Source organism: Acanthopagrus latus, chromosome 1 (genome assembly GCF_904848185.1).
Source record: "Acanthopagrus latus isolate v.2019 chromosome 1, fAcaLat1.1, whole genome shotgun sequence".
NCBI classification, from domain to species: Eukaryota; Metazoa; Chordata; class Actinopteri; order Spariformes; family Sparidae; genus Acanthopagrus; species Acanthopagrus latus.
Window position 1 is genome coordinate 17,265,135 of NC_051039.1, and position 17,371 is coordinate 17,282,505.

General features: G+C 40.2%; 2 protein-coding genes across 5 annotated transcripts; both read left to right on the plus strand.

Moving 5' to 3' along the window:
• Positions 1-7,006: 7,006 nt before the first annotated feature.
• Positions 7,007-10,884, plus strand: fdx2 (ferredoxin 2). The gene is made up of 5 exons (XM_037100417.1): positions 7,007-7,230; positions 7,581-7,632; positions 8,591-8,697; positions 9,410-9,497; positions 9,615-10,884. The coding sequence occupies exons 1-5, from the start codon at positions 7,044-7,046 to the stop codon at positions 9,769-9,771; spliced, it is 591 nt and encodes a 196-aa protein (XP_036956312.1). The 5' UTR covers positions 7,007-7,043; the 3' UTR covers positions 9,772-10,884.
• A 225-nt stretch (positions 10,885-11,109) lies between these two features.
• zglp1 (zinc finger GATA like protein 1) lies at positions 11,110-16,885 on the plus strand. Of its 4 annotated transcripts, none has more exons than XM_037100339.1 (5): positions 11,110-11,257; positions 12,675-13,991; positions 14,091-14,203; positions 15,122-15,215; positions 15,843-16,853. In XM_037100339.1, exons 2-5 carry the CDS (start codon positions 12,688-12,690, stop codon positions 15,973-15,975), a joined length of 1,644 nt encoding a protein of 547 aa, XP_036956234.1. In that variant the 5' UTR covers positions 11,110-11,257; positions 12,675-12,687; the 3' UTR covers positions 15,976-16,853. The 4 variants fall into 4 exon arrangements, with proteins under 4 accessions (XP_036956234.1, XP_036956224.1, XP_036956245.1 ...); XM_037100329.1 differs by having other exon boundaries at positions 11,140-11,201; XM_037100350.1 differs by having other exon boundaries at positions 11,161-11,290; positions 15,843-16,885.
• Positions 16,886-17,371: the final 486 nt, after the last annotated feature.

Sequence of the window (17,371 nt, forward strand, 5' to 3'; positions counted from 1 at the left end):
AACACAATAAAGGAAAGGAAAAACAAAAAAAGCACAGCATGACCTCCTTAAGTTGGCAAGGCAATCTCAGCACAAGATCCATTCAACAGCTGTTCTTGAGCACTGTGCTGCTGTGTTAGCAAATTATTTAGCCTGTATAAATCAAATGATGATAGGGTAAGAGCACGCCCTGGACTGAAACTGAATTTATTAGAGGAACTTGTCTGCTTGTTGACATAAAAATCACAACAGTAGCCTACTCCTAAGTACATTCTTTTCGTGATGGTGGCGTAGTCATGAGCACTGTCCTGGGTTTGACTCCTGGTGGGGGCAGGGCCTTTCTGTGTGGAGTCCACATGTTCTCCCTGTGCTTGCATGGGTTTCTCTACCATGAAATCGTGCACACACAATTTTTCCGGTCAGTGCTTTTGACCAAGGTGCAGGCTTGGATCTGGAGTTGGTCACCAGGCACTGTACACTGGCTGGCCACTGTTCCAGGATGAGTTAAATGCACAGAAGCAGTTTCACTACATTGTAAATGTACGTATGCATGTGATGAATACATTTTTGAATTTTTGAATTTTTGAAATTGAAATTTTTAAATATTCGTGTCAACAGTAGGAACAAATGGAAACAAGTGGCCACAGATAGTTAAGGGTTGTCAGAAAGTGTTGTGAGAAGGACTTAAGTATTGTTGCTTTAGTCCTGTTCTTTAAATGTGAGGAAACCCAGCATACCTAAGCTTCCCTCTCTTCATGTTATGTAAATGTTGTTAAGATCGGATCTACATTCCAGAAGCATTTCACCAAATTTAGCTTAAAAAAAACAACACAATTGGAATGAACCTATAACTTCCTTGGTGTGTTTGGATTTGTTGACATGATTGGTTGCACCTCCATGACCTCCCAAGTCTTTGACCTCTCTCTGCAGCCTTTTTTTTTATCTGGTGTCAAAGGTCAACAGTCAGCGGTCAGTGCTGTCTGTCACGGGCCAGACGGTAGTCCCTCAGACCACAGACTGAAACCACTAAACCAAATCCAGACCTCAAGCTCAAACAAACACTATCACCGCTTGCCGCTGTGCAGTCCTAGTGCTGTGTGTGAAAAAGGTCATTAATTACTAACTACTCAACCCAACCTTGAGCCCCGGGGAGACTCCTAAAACGTTGGCACAATTAAATGTGTGACACACAGTGGAGAAAGTGTCCCAGACGCATTAACAACACAGGAGTTTGACTAAGACGTTGTTTGCCCCGTAACAGCGCGAGCTCCCAGGCTGCAGTGTTTACTCACACTGATGGTAAGTTTCCCCTTTGTCTTGCTCAGGAACAGCCATTCCCACACACATGAAACATGACCGGGCATAGGGGCACTCTTTTCTCTCATACCTGTTTCTAATTAGTTACTCTCAGATGTTTGTGTGAGTCATCTGAGAGAAGGGGAGTCGCGACACGGCTTGCACAACGCTGCACATATGCAAACCTGCAGGTACGTTCATGCGCGTACATACAGTGGTTACGTACACGAAGGCGATGATGAGATGACGATAAGATTAAATGGAACTCTGTTAACAGTAGTTCAGACTTGTCCCGTCGTCAGTGCATTCTGTTTGAGGTCACAGCAGGATGCTAGCTGCGAAGTTTGCTGAATCTTGTATCATCAAATCTTCTACAAGGAACTTCTAACTTATTATGAAACAGTCTTTGTCCATCAGTGGAAAGACTGGCGAATTCTACATTTTTAATGCCTGTCAATGGGTCCTATTTCCAGTTAAACCAGACTAAACATTAACGACAAGCAGATCGGAAAAGCCTATGTTTACATTTTCCCCGGCAAAGTTTTACAAAGACATTATTACCAGTTCAAATGAAGCACGGCCAGGGGGAGATGTTGCTTCAGGGAATCTTATTTTTGACATTATATTTTGTGGTTATGGCTGATACTGGGGCAGGAAATGGGGTTAACCTTGGGGTAGGGAGCCCAGAGAATTTTGGCAGTCCTCGACAGAAATACACTCCGAAGAGGAAGTGCAGGGATTGAGTGCAGCAGACCCTGAGACGATCTCTGGCCATGGCACCATCCAACAGGCCAGCCAGACCAAGTGGACCAAACGCCACTCCCATGAACAAAAGGGAGCAAGTCAATTTGAATATGTCAAAACTTAATATTTATTTCCTTTTTTCACATTAGTACACAATATTTTATAATTAAATATCACAGGTATCAGCAATATCAGTAGTAGTAGTCTAGTGTCACACTTACAAACTTTGAAATTCCGTCACGGTCGCTTGGCAGCCTTCTTGCTTGTAACTCCACCACAGACTCATTCACCCCTCGACATGAAAGTCAGTTCATAAACATGTAATATGAATGTGATATGACACATTTTGTATATATGTCAATACATTTGTATGAAGCCATATGTACATGCAAATCAGTGGTGCGCAGAAACGTTAACTGCTGACATTTTATCCGGATGCCTGGGCTGGAAGGAACAGAGTTGGTTGGTAAATAAAAAGTCATTTTAAACTTACATATCTTAATAACCACACATAGATGCATTGCCAATAAGCATCTTGCAAATAGCTGTGGTTATAAATAAGGTGCTAGCCACAGGGGCCTCCAATATCATCACAAATTGTTGTTCCTTGTAGTTGCCGGCTTAACTGGATTGTTCAAAGCAGCTTTAAAGGCAGTGCTGCTCAACCCTGCGCAGACTGTTCTTAAAGGAAGGCAATAAAACAGGAGAATTAAAATGAAGCAGCTGCTGACCTTCAACCCCGTGGCCTAATATAGATCACCATGACGGTTCTTACAGTCAAGCCAGAAATAACATTGAACAGGGGAACTAGAATCTGCATACAGACAGTGGGTAAGCATGCAAGATACATTTGTAATTATACTCACATACATTGACAGGCTTTGAAAAACTTCCAACTTGCAACTTTATTCGCTTTACAAACCTTTTCAAACACCAGAAAAGAGATCAAATCAAAGAATAAGCCTGGTTTTATTCGATACTTTCCTTAATTTTCCAATAAATAATCCAGTATAAATATCACCACCAGCAATTGTATCAGTTCCTCTCTCAGTCATTTCCAACTTCCATTTTTGTCTGTGGCTTTTGACCCAAATACCCTTTTGTTCTTTAAATGCTGTTCCCAATTACACTATATAGTTCCATTTTTAAGAAATGACTAAATCGTTTCCTCAAACTGCTGATCACTGCAGTTTTCTGGCAGAAGTTACTCGGACATGAATATATACCAAATTTTTCTTGAGACTATTTAAAATTTCAGTGTACAAAACTCAAATTAAACAATAGTGTCCATTTTTTTCCATTGATGGTTTTGATCATTTCATAGGATGTGTGGTTAATAACTAAGATATGGAATATCACCAAGCTTATCATTTAGAAGAAGTATAAATACACCTTTTTTCAGATTCCAGATGGCCACTTTTTAAAATATAAGACTTAAATTTCCAGAGGTGTTGTTGCTGTTCCTGTCTTTTTAGTCAATTTTTGTCTTGCTATGTCTGCTGTGCTTGATATACACTGACAGGTTGAAATCAGTCTTGTGATGTTGAGACGGTGACATGTAATGACGCAAAATGAGAATAATAATTCCACTCAGATCGTTTTGTTAAAATGTAAGGAGTAAAAGTAAATATTTGTAAGAAAAATAGATATTCAAGTAAAATACAGATACCTGAAAAATCTACTTCAGTACAGTAACAAAGTATTTGTACCTCGTTACTTCCCACCTCGGCAATTCTGTTGTGATTTCCAAGGTGCGAAGAGTTTGATAAATAATAAACAATACTGGGAGTGCTGATGGGAGTGATTGTATGGCCCCAAGAGGAATGCTGGGAAATGTTGTGTTTTTCCATGCTCCATCTGCCAGTGGAAACATAGGCTGTGCACATACACATGGTGTCCTCTGGGGAGATCCGGACAGATTGCTAAATCGCTGCCCAAAATGTCCACACAGGCTGTTGCTGCTGGCCGACATATGTTAGAAAAGTGTCTGTGAAGAAGTGTCTCGTTTAAGTGTTTCAGTGTGACTGTGTGAAGGACGTCTGCTGGGGTTTGTGAGTTATTGTACTGGATAGTCATCAGGGAGTGAGAGGAATGTAAACTGAGGGAACAGCTAGGGGCCACTTCAAATCCAAATCAAGTGTAAGAACCTCCACCAACCACACCTCTGCACACACACACACACACACACACACACACACACACACACACACACACACCTGCAGGACCTGAGGACAACAGGGCCCAATGATATACTAAGAGCTGTAAATTCACAGACTTCACAGGTAAACTGTCCCTGGGCAGTAATTCTGTGCAGGTGTGTTTGTGGGAGATTACATGAAAGTGTAATGGCGTTTCATTATGTGTATAGAGTATATAAAGTGTAACAATCCATATGCCAGTGAGGTGACTCCCAGCTCTCCCTATAAAATAAAAAAGTAGGCATGTGAGTGCCTCATTTACTTTTTATGGCCATGGAGGGAACCTCTGGAGCTAAATCCAGATGGGGGTTGAGTATACAACTTTAAACCAGTTTCAATAGTGGATTTCCCCCAGATCATCGTGAGACACTGAGGGAAAGATAAGAAAAGAATAGTGTTATCCCTATGGATGAGATCATCAGTCATTATAGAGTCACTAAAGTCTATAAATCACATCTCAAATATCAACACAACGCTCCTCTGGGGGAGTTTACTACTCTGTCAGAGGATTATATATTTAAAGGCTCAGTTCTTTCTTTAAGATAACTTCCTCTCTCTCCCAGTAGATGTCAAGGACGGAGAGAGAGCGAGCAAAAACAGAATGCCTGAGCTCTTCACATGCCTCTAGTCATAACATCACTTCTCTGTCTTCATACACCAGTGCTCTCAGCTTTCTGCTGCCAGAGTGCATCAGATTTCTTATCTAGGTTTGTCTTCCTCTGCAGCACACATAAACAAGGCAGGACATGTACTGTATTGTGCTGTGCGGCTGTGTGATGCTGGCAAGTGCAAAGCTCAACACTGAATGCGACTCTGTGAGAATATGAAATATTATATTTTGATTCTGTTGAACCGTGGGAAAACCTGTTTTTCTTAACCAGGGATGAAACTTTAACAGGCTTAGACTGGTCAGAGTGGCAACAGGGATTAAGCAGCAGCGAAAGTAGTGAGCTTGTGTGAAGCAAGACCACAATGTAAAAATAGTCAGTTACAGGTAAAAGACATGAATTGATATATGACTAAATGCATATAATTAGAGTTAGATTATATTACAGTATTGGAATAGTATTAGTGATGTTAGATGAGGTGGAGCTAATCCGACTGTGCAACATGAGATAAATGTAGTGGAGGTGAAGTAAATATTCTGGTACTGACAGTGAATGTTCCTACAAAGGGCAATGTGGTTTAGACACAGTCGTCAAAAAGATTAAAAAAACAAAAAAAACAAAAACAAAACAGCAATGAATTAAACAACTATGAAAACCAAAAATATGCAACATCGCCATCGCTTATCACCAAAACCATCGTGAGAAAGCATCGAGCCCTGTCTTGTTTACAGCTGGTAATAACAGACCAAATAACATATCACAATGAGCACTCAAATAGTATTTAAGGCAACATTATGTATGTTTTTTACCAACACATAACACTGTGATGACTTTATGAGTTTTGTTTGTAGTTTACAGCTACATTACATCTGACAAATTGTTGTTGACCTGAGATTTTTATTTTAAGACAATGGTGTTGCACTCAGAAACTGTGGCATTTTGTGCAAATAAGTTGAGAAAGGTTATGCATTATGCTGAATGGCCCCTTTCAAACAGTTACATTGCTGTATGTTTTACTCAATTGGAATGTTGTTAACTTACTATAATGCATTAAAATTGTTAGCTATAGCTGTGTTTTAGACATGTAGTTCATCAATTTGAAGCCAATTACAAATATACTACATGATGTTGGATAGATCAATTTTTTACAGTGCATCATAAGTGATCATATATCAGATAAATGACGTTGAGTAAAATACATAACATTAATGTGTAAAGAAACAGCAAATGGAAATACTCAAGTACAAGTGCCTCAAAATTTGACTTAAATCCAGCACTCCCTTCTTTCTTTATTCTTTTTTTTTAAGATGGTGAAGTAAAAGACCTCTGTGCTACTGCTTCTAGGAAGGTAAAAACCTCCACCCTGATGGAAGCAAATAAATGATGTTGGGAGTTTGATATTCTCTGATGCATTTGTAGATTGTCATCCATTTACCTAATAGATCTCCTGTGGTTGGAGAGTAACAAAGTGCATTTACTCAGATAATAAACAAATCTGAGGTACTTGCATGTTCTATTTAGCTCAGAGTGTTTAGGTACTATGTACTTTACAGATTAAGACTTACAAAACAGGTGATGATCTTAGAAAATATTACCTTAATATTCTTTTTTTGTTGTTTTTTTTTTTTTACTTTGATCTTTCATCTTGAATGCAACTTTAGTTATTTGTGTTTATCTATTATCATTTGTAGTGTTGTTGTGAATGGGATTTAATGGGATTGGAATGGAGGAGGGATGTTATTGTCAAAGTATTTTTTATTTTGTCTTATATGTATGAAATATGCATATGTATATTCTCCATGAAATAATAACATACACTGTGAGGAAAATATTACGCTTTGTTTGAGATTAAGATATCAAACAGTATGCAGAACAATTTACCTTGACCAGCTACACACGACAAGGTACTGATTACATGTTAATAGAGGTTATCAATACCATTGATCCAATAATAGGCTCAATTCATAGCAACGCAGACAGGCGTCAAACTACCCGATGAGTACTTGTGCTTTTAATTCTTTAAGTTCACGTTGCTGCCCTGAGCTCTGTTAACTTCAGTGAATCTGACATCCTCCTCCTGTTATGATCTGTATTCCCTGTGCAGTGTGAGAAGCTGCAGCGCCCTCTGCTGTCAGAGCTGTACGTCATAGCTGAGACGTCATCGCCATAGTGCTCTTTTCCTATTGGCCACTTTCGTCCATGTGACCAAAACACAATCATGGCGGCCTCCGCTGCTGTCCGGTCGAGCATGGGGCTGACTTTCAGACTTTCTCGAGTTATGCCGGACTGCAGCACCTGTCCTCTCAACAGGTTAAAGAGCTGTGTGAGCAGCGCGGCTAATGTCCAAAGGAGGGGTTCGTTTGACAGCTTCCGGACGATAAACCGACACTTGCAGACGAGTAAAGGTGAGCGGTGCAGCTTGCTAACACATTTTAGCCTCCATCAGAAGCTGGTTCTTCTCTCGGGACTGTTTGTTGATAATAAGTGGGAATGAATCTTCTTTTTTTGTTCCGGAGTTTATAGTTTATTTTGTTGTTAGTATCAGCAAAGTGTACAGGCAGGTGTTGGAAGGACAACAGAGGTTATTAGAGTCGAGAATCTGCTCAATAACACTTGTGTAACTTCAAGTCAGCGTGCCCAGGATGGCTGGTGAAAGTTTGTGCAACAAGTCAAACCTTGTCCGCATCCGGCACAGTCCGAGTCACCACTGACAGCAGAGACACTCACAGTCCTGTTCTTGTTTCTTCTCTCGAAGGTCTTTACCACAGTGAGGAAGGCAGCTCCAATGCAGAGGACCCAGAGGACGTGTAAGTTCACTACGTGCTTTTATTTTGAATTGATGAATTTTCTCAGTCATTGTTTATGCACAAATCCTAGGAACAGATGCACCACAAGTCCAAGTGAGTGGAGGCTCCAACAGATATTCAGGGGAAATTTGCAAAAAATTTTGCACTGTCATGCTGAACATGCATTATTTTTATTTATTTATTTATTTTTTGCACACTGAACATGGACTGAGCCAGTTGTTTACTTTAAAGTGAAAAGGCTGTGCTCTAAACCAACAGCTTACATATTCAGTTTGCATGTAGGAGACAAATTGTAAACAAAACCCATTGGGTGGGTAAAAATTAGTCAAGTTTGATAGTTCTGACAGTTTGTTTTTTTTTTTTTCCATCTCAATTTGGTGGTTGCTGCTTCTTAGACTGGGTCGTCCATGAATTGCAGAGCTGTTTGTTTCATCTCAGGGTCATTTTGTCCAAGTGTCTTTAGCAAGACAATGAACTTAATGAGAAGCAAGATATTAAAGCACTTTGTACATTTACAACAAACCATTGCATTTGTTGCTCTTCTCAGTGTGTTTGAGTTGGAAACTAGCTTGTTTGTCCTGATGCTTAGAATGACAAAAAACAATGTTAACCTACATTAGTTGTAAAATGGCTGCACTGAAAAGTAGCCATGTTCAGTTAGCCAGAAATGTAATATGAGCAATGGAGAGGGCTTTGTGCTCTTAAACAAATGCAGCATAAACAGTGTGTGGGTGAACAGACACAAAAACATGCATTGCGTCTCTAGAGTGACAGAAAAAATATAATGAACTGATTCGTTTGTCAGTGTTTTTTTTTTCTTCACAGGTTTTGACACTATATATGCAACAATCTGCAGATTTTGTGTGATTCTTTTTCAACTTTTCAAAACCTTGTAAGTTTAACTGAAATACGTGACTGTAAATGAAGCTAAATCATTTCTAACCTTTTTGCTGTTCAGGGTGAATGTGGTGTATATAGATCGGTCTGGTAAGAGGATCCCAGTTAAGGCCAAGGTGGGAGATAACGTCCTCTATCTGGCTCACAAGCATGGAATTGACCTGGAAGGTGAGCATTTACACAGGTGGGCCTGTTTTAGATCAAAACAGTGTTGCAGCGAAAACACCAGCCCTCCAAATTATTTTACTTGGTTAGCTGTTTAGGCTGCGCTGGCATGGAGTGCACGGGTTGATGTCATACTTCGGTGGTCAGTTGCATAACTCAGCAATCAGACATGCTGGTCAACACTATTGTAGTTCAAGCTGTTTGTACTACATCTGAAAAATAAATTAATTACATGATAAACAGTCTTTGATACTTATGATGGAAGTTTTTCACATTGTCTTATAAGCACTGGCTGACATGACAGGCTCGGTGTCAGAGTGATCAAATACTGTCTCACAGGCCAAAAAAAAGGTAAATGCACAAACATTCAGAGGTCCACCAAATAATGCATTTATGTTGCTTACTTCCTCCGACAACGTTGTTCTGCCAGGTGACTGCACCAGCAGGGGAAGAGAAATACCCTCCAAACTTGATTCATATGGAGAAATCCTCTCTGGAGGAACTGTTTCTCCCAAGCATAAAGCTGGAAATTGGGTGCTCTCTTGGCGAGTTCAGGGACCAAGCAGTGATATTTTCCCAGTTGTGTCCTGCTCACCGCTGCAATGCCTGATTTGTTCCAAATGAGGCCTTATAGTTATTTTTGAGGTTTTATTGAAGCATGTTGTAAAGACAGTTAATGCTCATTAACTGTGTGCCTTTTTCATTTTTCATTCAGGAGCCTGTGAGGCATCACTAGCTTGCTCTACATGTCAGGTCTATGTGAGTGCCGACCATTTTGACAAACTGCCAGAACCTGAGGAGAGGTAGGTCTGCTACAAATGATGTCCTCGTCTTCCTGAGCCATTTCAACTTCAACTAATGTGTGTGATGAGGTGAAAGGGAGATCACTGTAAATGTTGACGGATATGTTGGCTCTCTAGGGAGGATGACATGCTGGACATGGCGCCCATGCTTCAGGAGAACTCCCGGCTGGGATGCCAGATCACCCTCACCCGAGAGCTCGACGGAATCGAGCTCACATTGCCCAAAGTCACCAGGAACTTCTACGTGGACGGGCATGTGCCCAAACCTCACTGAGAGGAGGCCCAAATGATGATGAAGAAGGGGACTGATGGAAAATGACATGGGGTCTCTGCGCTGCCCCTGGAGTGACGGGTTGCGACCATGAAGAGATACACTGCAAGGATAGCGAAGTCCGTAGCAACTCCCAAGATGACTTGAAGAACAACTGATTCCACAGTTAACCAATGACAGGACTGACCTGCAGATGAGATCAAGCAGAGTCGGACACTATATGAGTGAAGGTGAAACTAATGGTTACTTCCAACAAAAAAAAAGAAAAACAAGCCCTGCGATGGTTTAACTGATATTGTATTTATTTTTGTGGACATGTTCTCAGGCCAGCATTACAACACCATTCAATCTCAAAAGCTGTTCTTTGTTAAAACACCCTATACATTTAAGATACATTTCATGCTTGTTTCATACATGGCACACCTGTTTTAACAAAGTTCATCTTTATGACATTAAATGGAACATTCCTTGTTACAGCTCATATACGCACAAGTCTCACAAGCTGATCATTTCTGCCATCTCATTTCCATTTCCCTTGTCAGATATTGTATACATAGAATTTACTCTCATCTATATGCTCATTTGTAGGTGTTGTCATGGCTTATCAGTAAGTACCCACTATCTGTAATCAGCACTGAGTCACAAACCCCCAGTTTTCCTCTGCATGGCCCTGAAAAAGAAGAAGCCATATGATGAAATGGTGGTAGAGGACAGTATCTGAGTGGAGCTTAAAGGGTGGTCTCTTAAATATAGTGAACAATAAATCAGGATTAGACTGTTAATGATTATATTTTATTCACTATAAACATTTCCAGTAATATATATGGCTGATTATGCTTCAAGTGTTAATTTAAAGCACTTCCTGCCAGGTGCCACTGATTTTGCTTAATTAGCAGGTCAGGTTCAGGTGTGCTTTGAGCCAGAGCAGGATGGAGGTGGAGACTTATCTGTTCTGAAGCTGGTGGGCTTCATGTTACCATGGATTAAGTTTACTACATCTACCTTTAAGTCTACTGTACTTGTCCAATTTACGCACAAATATAAGTGAGTTCTGTATATTATGTCTTAGGAATTACACATATTTAAAGTTGTGCAATAAAATCAGTTTTAAAAAGATGCTTTTTTTTCAGACTTGTCATTCCCAGAGGACTTAAAAAAGGGGCATTTTTTTGCATTGTTGCATCAAGGCTGAAATAACCGATAGTTCATGGTGTGATAAGCAGGCAGCCATTGTTGGTAAAAATCGCTGCATTTGCCTGGCAAATATTTCAACATGCGTGTGTGTGTGCGTGCTTGCTGCTGCTACAAAGTGAAACTGGGACTGTGTGTGGGCAGCACTTTTATTCCCCAACAGGTGTAATCCAGCAAATCAAATACACCCGCGCAATGTTTCCTGGTCCAGAACACGTCATAGCAACGCATCAGCTCCATCGGTGAGAGTTTCCACAAAGTTGGCACAGTTTTCTGGTGATCGATCTGAAGATCTGAGGTGAGCATGAACAGTAGTGCTCAACGATTACAGGTAAACTGGGTGGACTGCACGTTTTTAACCCGATTTTTAACCATTATCTTCAGACCCAAATGATCGAGACGTGGCTTTCCATAGAGGCCATGACAGATCAAGAACAGACAAATAGAAGCATGGATCTGCGATTTTTTAGTCAGATCACAGTTCAGGATCGAAATGTGCGACAGTTGAATCTTGTAGAGCTGGAGTAGATCCGCCTAAAATTATGACAAATCAGAATCCAGGCTTTGGTTCAGCCTGGCCATAGTTACTACGCCAAAACAATAAATGAAATAGTACACAGACTTCTATATAAGCTATTGAATCGACCATCATCCAATATTTTAAGGGGCTCAGACATATTTGAATGCAAATATGAGAGAGCAGAAGTGGAAAAATCGACCGGTTCAGTCATAAATACACTGATTTCTCAATATCGCGATGTTCTCCGTTAGACCTGCCTCTGCGCTCGCGACAGTCAAACTCAAGAATACCGCGAAAAAAAAAAAAATCTTCATTATTGCAGAACACGAGAGCTACGTCAGTGTTCTAGAACACTGGAGCTGCACCGAGGGTTCCACGGTTTGTTACATTTCCTCCGCTGAGTTTAGTCGGCCGAAGTGACGTTTTTATGAAAAGAACACATTTATCGGCTTCGCTTTAGTTATTTATTTAAAAAAAAAAAAACAACAACAACTCATTTTTACCAGGGTTTTGAATTTAAATTGTTACCAGTCGAGACATGTTAGCTAAAAAATAATGTAGGTCAATGGAACATTGCAATAATACTATTATCAAGTCAATAAGCTAACGTCACTGTCGCCACAGTTTGGAAACAAAAATGTTAAACACTGAAATAGTCCTAACTTACTTATTGTCACTGTGGATATGAATGTGGCTCAATTCGTAATATTTTGCGATGTTGAAATACATTTAGCGTCTAGAATAGAGGTACTGTTTTTAAGTTCTGTACTTAAGTACTACTTTGAGGCACTTATACTTTACTTGAGTATTTCCATTTTCTGCTACTTTATGCTTATACTATGTACTTTTTGCTCCACTACATTTATTTGATAACTTTAGTTACTAGTTACTTTGCAGATTGATGCATCAAGCCGCACATAATTAAATAATTAAAAAAAAAAAATCAAAAACAAAGCAGATTCTGTCAATCAGAAAAAATGCATTTGTATTTTGCTGTTGCTTATAATTTTGATACTTTAAATACATATAATGTCAGATCACCCTCACCCGATAATAACTTACTCAAGTACTATTCATGTGGGTTCAACATAATTTTGTGTCAAAAAATAATTGCTTTTATTATTTCCTATCTCTGTAATGAACCCCTTTATGGGACAAGTGATCTGAAAGCTGTTTGTTTGTTATTATGATGCAGACACTGCCCAAACATGAGCACAGGACCAGAGACGCAAGCTTCCTTCATCCAGGGAAACCAGAGTGCAATGGAACATGATGCTTCCCACTCAGCCCTCCTGTATCTTTTCCAAGAAGTTTCCAAGCTAGCTTCCCCCATCCACAACAGTTTCCTGGACACAAATCTGCCCTCCCCCTGGCTAAATGAGACTTCTAGGCAGGGTCCTTTCGTGACTAAAAGAGAGGAAGATGATGCACATTCATTTCAAATCTCTAACGACTCCCACCAACACGGTTTGTCTCATAAGATGCCTTGTAATCAGATGAAAAAAGTGAAGGAGAAAAGTCACAGCTGTAAGGTCACAACTTTTGTTGACCCTCAAGTTTTGAGTCTGATCGACCTGCAGTGTGAGAGGCTCCTGCATCACAGTGATGTAGAGGAGTCTGACTTTAGTTCAGCATCATCTGACACAAAATTAGTCCGTTCAATAGACGCAGCAACAGATGGAACAGATCAGGGAGTTGGAGGTGACTTCATAAGTGTTGAATGCACTTTGAGACCATCTGTTCTTGTCTGTGTGAGAGAAGATACCCCAGTCTGTGTTAGTTCTGTGGAAGATGGGAGAGTTTGCAGTGGTGGAGCTGGTACACCAGAGTCCTGTGTGAAAGACTCCAAAGTGGGCTGTTGTCTTCAGTCACAGGGTGCTGAAAAAACTGTTGCTGTTAGACCAGAGCTGGAGGAGGAAAACTCAGCATCACCTCAGCCTCACCACAGAGACAAAAAAGAGAAGTTCAGTGTTCACAGACAATTTGAGAACCAGGAGAGCAAGAAGAATTGTTTCTCCTCTGACCAGGGTATTTTGAATGCACCATTCTCTGAAAATGAATCCCTCAGTACCCAGCTGACTTTTATTGAAAATGAAGATGCAAGCGTGGCTCTTGCAAAGCCGGCACTAACACTAGACCACAATGCAAACCTTGCTTGGACTACAGAGTTCCCGTGTGACAAAATCACTGCTTCTACACCAGAATGCAGACATGTTCCAACAGAGGAAAAGTCCCCTCCAGTCTCTCAAGTGAAATCCTCAAGCTATGACGAAGAAAAGAACCCCTCACCTTCTGCACCATCAAAACCAGAACACAGACCAGTGCAAAAGGAAAAAAATGTCCTTCCATTTACCCAGAAGTGGAGAACCAAGACTCCTAGAAAACAACCCCGCCCAAGCCGGAGTGCTGATATCCAAGACCCGGACTTCCAGGGAGTGACGTTCAGGATGGACACGGAGCTGGATGACAGTAGGGAACAGTGTCGGCTCCTCATAACCTCAAAGTACAGATAGTGAGAGACTTGGTTTTTTTTTTGTACAAGAATTTAGAAGGTAAAATAACATTGAGTTAAATATACTCACTCTTTTGCTGCTTGTGTACCCAAACACAGCAAGGAAATCTGCAAGAGTGTGAGAAAACCGAGGCCGAGGACACGTACTGCACAGAAATCCCTCAAAACAAGTGGCTCGGAAGAGGAGAGTGACCCAGCAGCCAGTGTTTCCAGTGAGTAACACTTGAGTGCCTGTCCTGTTCAGTGAAGGTGATGTCACTTCATGTCAATTTTACAGGCTCGTTAGACAGCAATGTGAAGCCTGTGAAATTTTAGATGATAGTCATTAATGAACTCTATATAATACATGGCACGCTCTAATCTCATCCACTTAATTCAGATAAGAAAAAAAAATGCTCCAAAACTTTTTTTTTTTATGGGGAAAATTAAGAAGAAAGGAAGAGTGAATAATGGACATAATTAATGAAGTAAACGACTGCAATTATTTAAGTTTCAGATATATATTTGAATATAAATGCTTCCATCTTATGTGTTTTACATTGGCTGCATCAGAAGCATCACTCTGTTGTAGTTCAAATAACATCATTTGTGGTATGAAATGTCAATTCTCTCCACTAGAGGACGCCATGACACCAGAACATGTGACTTGACAGCATTGCTCAGGACAGGTGGTGGACATTTGTACAAGTATTTATGAAAGCTGCGGTGTAAATATCCTCCAACCATGATGGGTATCATCTAGTTCTCAGGAAACTGTGAAATTCAATACAAATTCCAGCATGTGATTTAAACTTTCAGCTTTTAAACTGTTTTTGAGTTGATGTGTTTTCAGTATCAGTAGAGTGAAACGTCATGGCATTTCAAATTAATTGATTCGAGTCTCTCCTTGGTAACGCATTTCAACACCACTTAGCAGTTTGAAATTTTACTGCTCGTAGAAGGACATCAAATATACATGATACTCTTCGAAGGCTGTAGTACTGATCTTATTGATTAGCGTTAATTATTCAAAAAAAGTTATGATACATTAAAGTGCATCTGTCAATTAGACAGAAACTGTTTCTTGACATTCACTCATTTAAAAATACCAGTAATACTGACAATTATGTTTCTTTTCTGTTTCCCAAAAGAGGGTAAGGTCTGTGCATCATGCTGCACCAGGAAGACCCCCATGTGGAGGGATGCAGAGGACGGGACCCCCCTCTGTAATGCTTGTGGAATAAGGTGGCTAACATTGACAGTGGCTCAGTTTACATGCACATTGTATTATTTGTTGCCCTAATATCCAAAAAAGCGACTTATATTCCAAGTCTTTCACAATGTTTAAAAACAAGATGTGTTTCTTCTTCTGACCAGAATTGTGGGCTTTTTTTCTGTGCATGCATTTCTAGCTCAGCTTTGCAAACTGTTGGCTGTTTTTTTTTTGACAATGCACAGAGCCGACGGTATGCCGTAAACAAAGAGGTCTCAAACTTTCGTAAAATTCCAGATTGAGACATGTATTCTGAAGAAATTGTAAACATGTCCAGAGAATACTCCTAAAATAATAATAATCTGAGAATATCCCAAATTTCATCACTGGAAATGCTTTGTACGGAATAATGCCTAATTATGAATATTCAAACAGTTTACATGACATGTATCAGATCCTGAATATTGTCATATCCGGAATAACAGTGGAAAATGTGTGTGTATGTAGATGTAACCAGGGGTGCCTCACTAAGATCTACTTAATATATTCACAGAAAAATATCAACTATATATGGGGTATGGATAAAAACACCTCCATCATGAGACCTGAACATGAAAGGGCTCATCTGTGTATTATTTTTCTGTCTTGAACTTTTGAAGGTATAAGAAGTACAGAGTGCGCTGTGTCAACTGCTGGCATATCCCAAGGAAAGAGGGCAACTCGAACTCGTGCTGCCTCAAGTGTGGAAACTTTGTGAGGCTGACCTCAGCTCTGCGGAAACACACCACCTAGGGAACATACTCAGAGCGAAGGTTTTTATGTTCACATGTGACAAAGCTCTTCACACACACACACACACACTTTTGCACACGACAGGTCAAAGCTACAGTTTCGACCCCTGTAGTTCTTGGTGCGCTATGATTCGTTACAGATGTGATTGCAGATACAGAAGAGCAGCACCAGCGTCTTACATCTTAGGTGACTCTGAGTATATAAATTAGATTCACTGCTACAGGAAAAACATTCAAAACCTTCAGAACTCTTAAAGCAAATGGAGGACAATGTCTAAAAACATATGTGCATTTGAAGCTTTACCTGCACTATTTGTGCCACCGGCTGACATCTATGTAGCACGTGTGACAGATCTTTATACAGTTGATGGGTTTGTTTTCTTCTGTCTGCACAAAGAGGGATAGATTGTTTAGGCACAGTTTGTTGCAGAGCTGAGAAACATTTGCGGAAATTAATGGCATACTGAAGGGCAACTATGAGAAAACATTCAGTGGAAAGTTCAGTCATAATTGGTGACATTTTTCATCAAATAGCTTCAGTGTTGCCTGTGTATGATGGTCTGCGGTGCCAGATGGCTGCAGTAGAAAGTCATTTCTGTACAGGACCTGAGCTCAGCGCTGCATTCACTGTTATTAACTGCAAAACAATTCACTTCTCTTGACCTTGACAGCCAGACTGCATGCTAAGTTCAGTAGATAGACATTAAGTTGCACAAGTTAAGTTATTGATTTTGTTGTCTTTGTCTTGTTTCTGATTTGTAATTGTTTATTTTCTCGTCGTTTGTTTGCGGACTTTTGCTGGTTTAGTTGGTGCACTCATTTCCTGAGCATTGCTGTTTCCCGTGAGAAGAAAAAAAAAATTTTTTGTGTGAGCTTGCATTGGTTTCGTATTAAATTCAGTATGAACCATCCAAATTGTTCCCTGGTTCTGTTTTTAAGGTACTGTACTTGATGTAATCCCCCTCCTAAAAATGTAGTGATTATAAAATAGTGTAATAGTTTCACAGGGGTGCACATATCACATTAAACTATGTGGAGAGCTACAAGGAAGAATTGTTCATTAATGAGACTTCCCACAGTTTCCTCAGCCCACCCTGCAGTAAAGCACCATTTGCCAAGTGGGTGGCCTCACACGGATTGATACAGTGCAGCTATTATTTCAAAACGGATTACGTCTTCCTCTTATTTGAAACAGCCAGAGAGAGAGAGAGAGAGAGAGAGAGAGAGAGAGAGCTACCTCTCTTGCCATGTGCCCAACCGTCCAGCAGTGAGGAACACCGAAGGAAATGAGCGTTGTTTGGGCCAAGAACATAAAAGATAGAAACAAGCTCAATAAAATAAATGTGCTTGCTTCATTTTTACATTAAGCATATTTTAGTCCAAATCAGCCTCACCTG